Source organism: Pecten maximus, chromosome 8, assembly GCF_902652985.1.
Source record: "Pecten maximus chromosome 8, xPecMax1.1, whole genome shotgun sequence".
Lineage (NCBI taxonomy): Eukaryota > Metazoa > Mollusca > Bivalvia > Pectinida > Pectinidae > Pecten > Pecten maximus.
In genome coordinates, this window is record NC_047022.1 from 36,452,287 (window position 1) to 36,454,403 (window position 2,117).

General features: G+C 37.5%; 1 protein-coding gene across 1 annotated transcript; it reads right to left on the bottom strand.

The window, feature by feature from the left end:
- Positions 1 to 1,136: 1,136 nt before the first annotated feature.
- On the bottom strand, positions 1,137 to 2,117 carry LOC117332299 (tigger transposable element-derived protein 4-like). Its single transcript, XM_033891183.1, has one exon. The coding sequence runs from the start codon at positions 2,115 to 2,117 to the stop codon at positions 1,137 to 1,139; it is 981 nt and encodes a 326-aa protein (XP_033747074.1).

Sequence of the window (2,117 nt, forward strand, 5' to 3'; positions counted from 1 at the left end):
GCAATGATTTAATAACAATATAATAAGTTTTATTTGTGTAAAATAGATATACTATATAGAATCATTATCAGAAACAAAATAATGAAAATTCGCGAAACAAATAAAAAGACTAATCTGAAAGGAATAAAAACAATCAGAGAATTATTTGCGGATGGCACCAACGTGTATATACAGTCAAACCTGTCTATAAAGACCGCCCAGGGGGAGAAAGAAAAACGGTCACTATAGACAGGTTGCCTTTATAGACAGGTCGAGATTTTCGCGCCAACCAGTTGACATGAAACTGTCATATATATAACTTGTCATTGAACAGGGCATTCAGTAGACCAGTCAGTTTTAACATTTTCACAGACAAATCAATGTATACACTTTATAATTTTCTCACATAAATCTTTGGGTTAAATTTTAATCAAAAAAGACTTTTCTATTTAAAATCCATGAATTAAAAATAATGCTGTGGAGTACAAGACAAAACATATTCTCAAAATGGTCTAATGGATTCCCGATTGAATATACAAATTGTAATTAAAAGGAACATTTGTGAAATGCTAGCCTGATTTTGTTGGGTCTTTTGTAAAAATAAAACACAAACAGTATTTCTCAAAAAATAAATAATTTAATCAATAACCTGTTAACAATTATCCCTAAATTCCAGGTATAATTAGGGATTTACTCATTGAGTCCATTCATTTCTGTCTATCACAATCTTACTTTCTCACTATCATATCATTCATTCTGATGATCATTCATAACTCTACAAGAGTTCATTCTATCACATAACTTGCACATTCTAAGGTATTCAAATCATTCATAATTTCTATCAAATAGTTTCAATAGAATAACTATTAACAACCTGAAACAACAAAATTGAAATGTCCAATAGCATATCAACAAATTGTTAATCCTTAATTTTCTATATCAAATCATTCATCTCTATATCAAATGATTCATCTCTATATCAAATCATTCATTATCTTTATCAAATCATTCATTTCTATATCAAATCATTCAGTCTCTATATCAAACTGTTTAGTCCCTTGAGCCTCCTTGGATAGTTACAAAGTCATCCATCTTTGTCTGCTTGGGCTGTGAAAGAGCATCCTTCTGGATACAATCCTGGAATGTGACAATTGATGTCAAAGCCCCTGCATTGCCGGTCTGGAGTGCATAGTCTCGCAGTCTGCCACCATGGCTTGTACTTCTGACAAAGTTGTGGTCAGGGTTGAGTCTTCAACACACTCCTCTTCCTCTTCAATGTCATCATCATCCTCTGCATCAGTGGCCTGTATGTCGCTAAGAAGGTCTTTGGAGTTTGCGGTCCAGTCTTTTGCCTCTGTGTCACATGTACTAACCTTCCTATCGATGTCTGCAAGTTCTAAGAAACCAACACCAAACAAGTCCATAGATAGTCTGATAACTTCAAGTGGCACATTGTCCTCCTCTGTTTCCTCATCTTCTTCATCATCCTCTAGCTGATCGGGGACTGGTTCTGGTGTCGTAAACCCAGCGGCAGAGAAGCACTTGACAATGGTGTCGGTTTCAACCTGGTTCCAGGCACGGTTCACCCAGTAGATGGCATCTAAGATGGAAATCTGTTTCAGCAACTGTGATCCTGTCATTATCTTGTGACGGGCCATGTTTGTTAGGATGTGTTGAAGTTGTCGCTTCCTGTATTTCAGCTTGACGGCTTGGATTATCCCTTGATCCATAGGCTGACTCTTAGATGTTGTGTTGGGCGGCAAAAATTTCAGTGTGACATTGTTCAGAGTTAGCTTTGGATGTGACGGTGCATTATCTAGGAATAACAAAACCTTGCGTCCTTGTCTCCTCATCTTACGGTCGAATTTCTTCACCCAGTCTTCAAAGATGTTGCTCGTCATCCATGCCTTCTTGTTGCTGTAGTAATGGACTGGAAGGGAGCTAGGGGGAACTTTCTTGAAACATCTTGGGTTAGCACTTTTCCCAATGACAACTATAGATTCTTTTTCTCCTGTCATGCTGGCACAGAACGACACTGTCAATCTTGCTTTGGACATCTTCCCGCCGCTACATGTCTCACCCTTAACATGAAAACTCTTGCTCACAGTTGATCTGTAGAAAAGGCCAGATTCATCCAT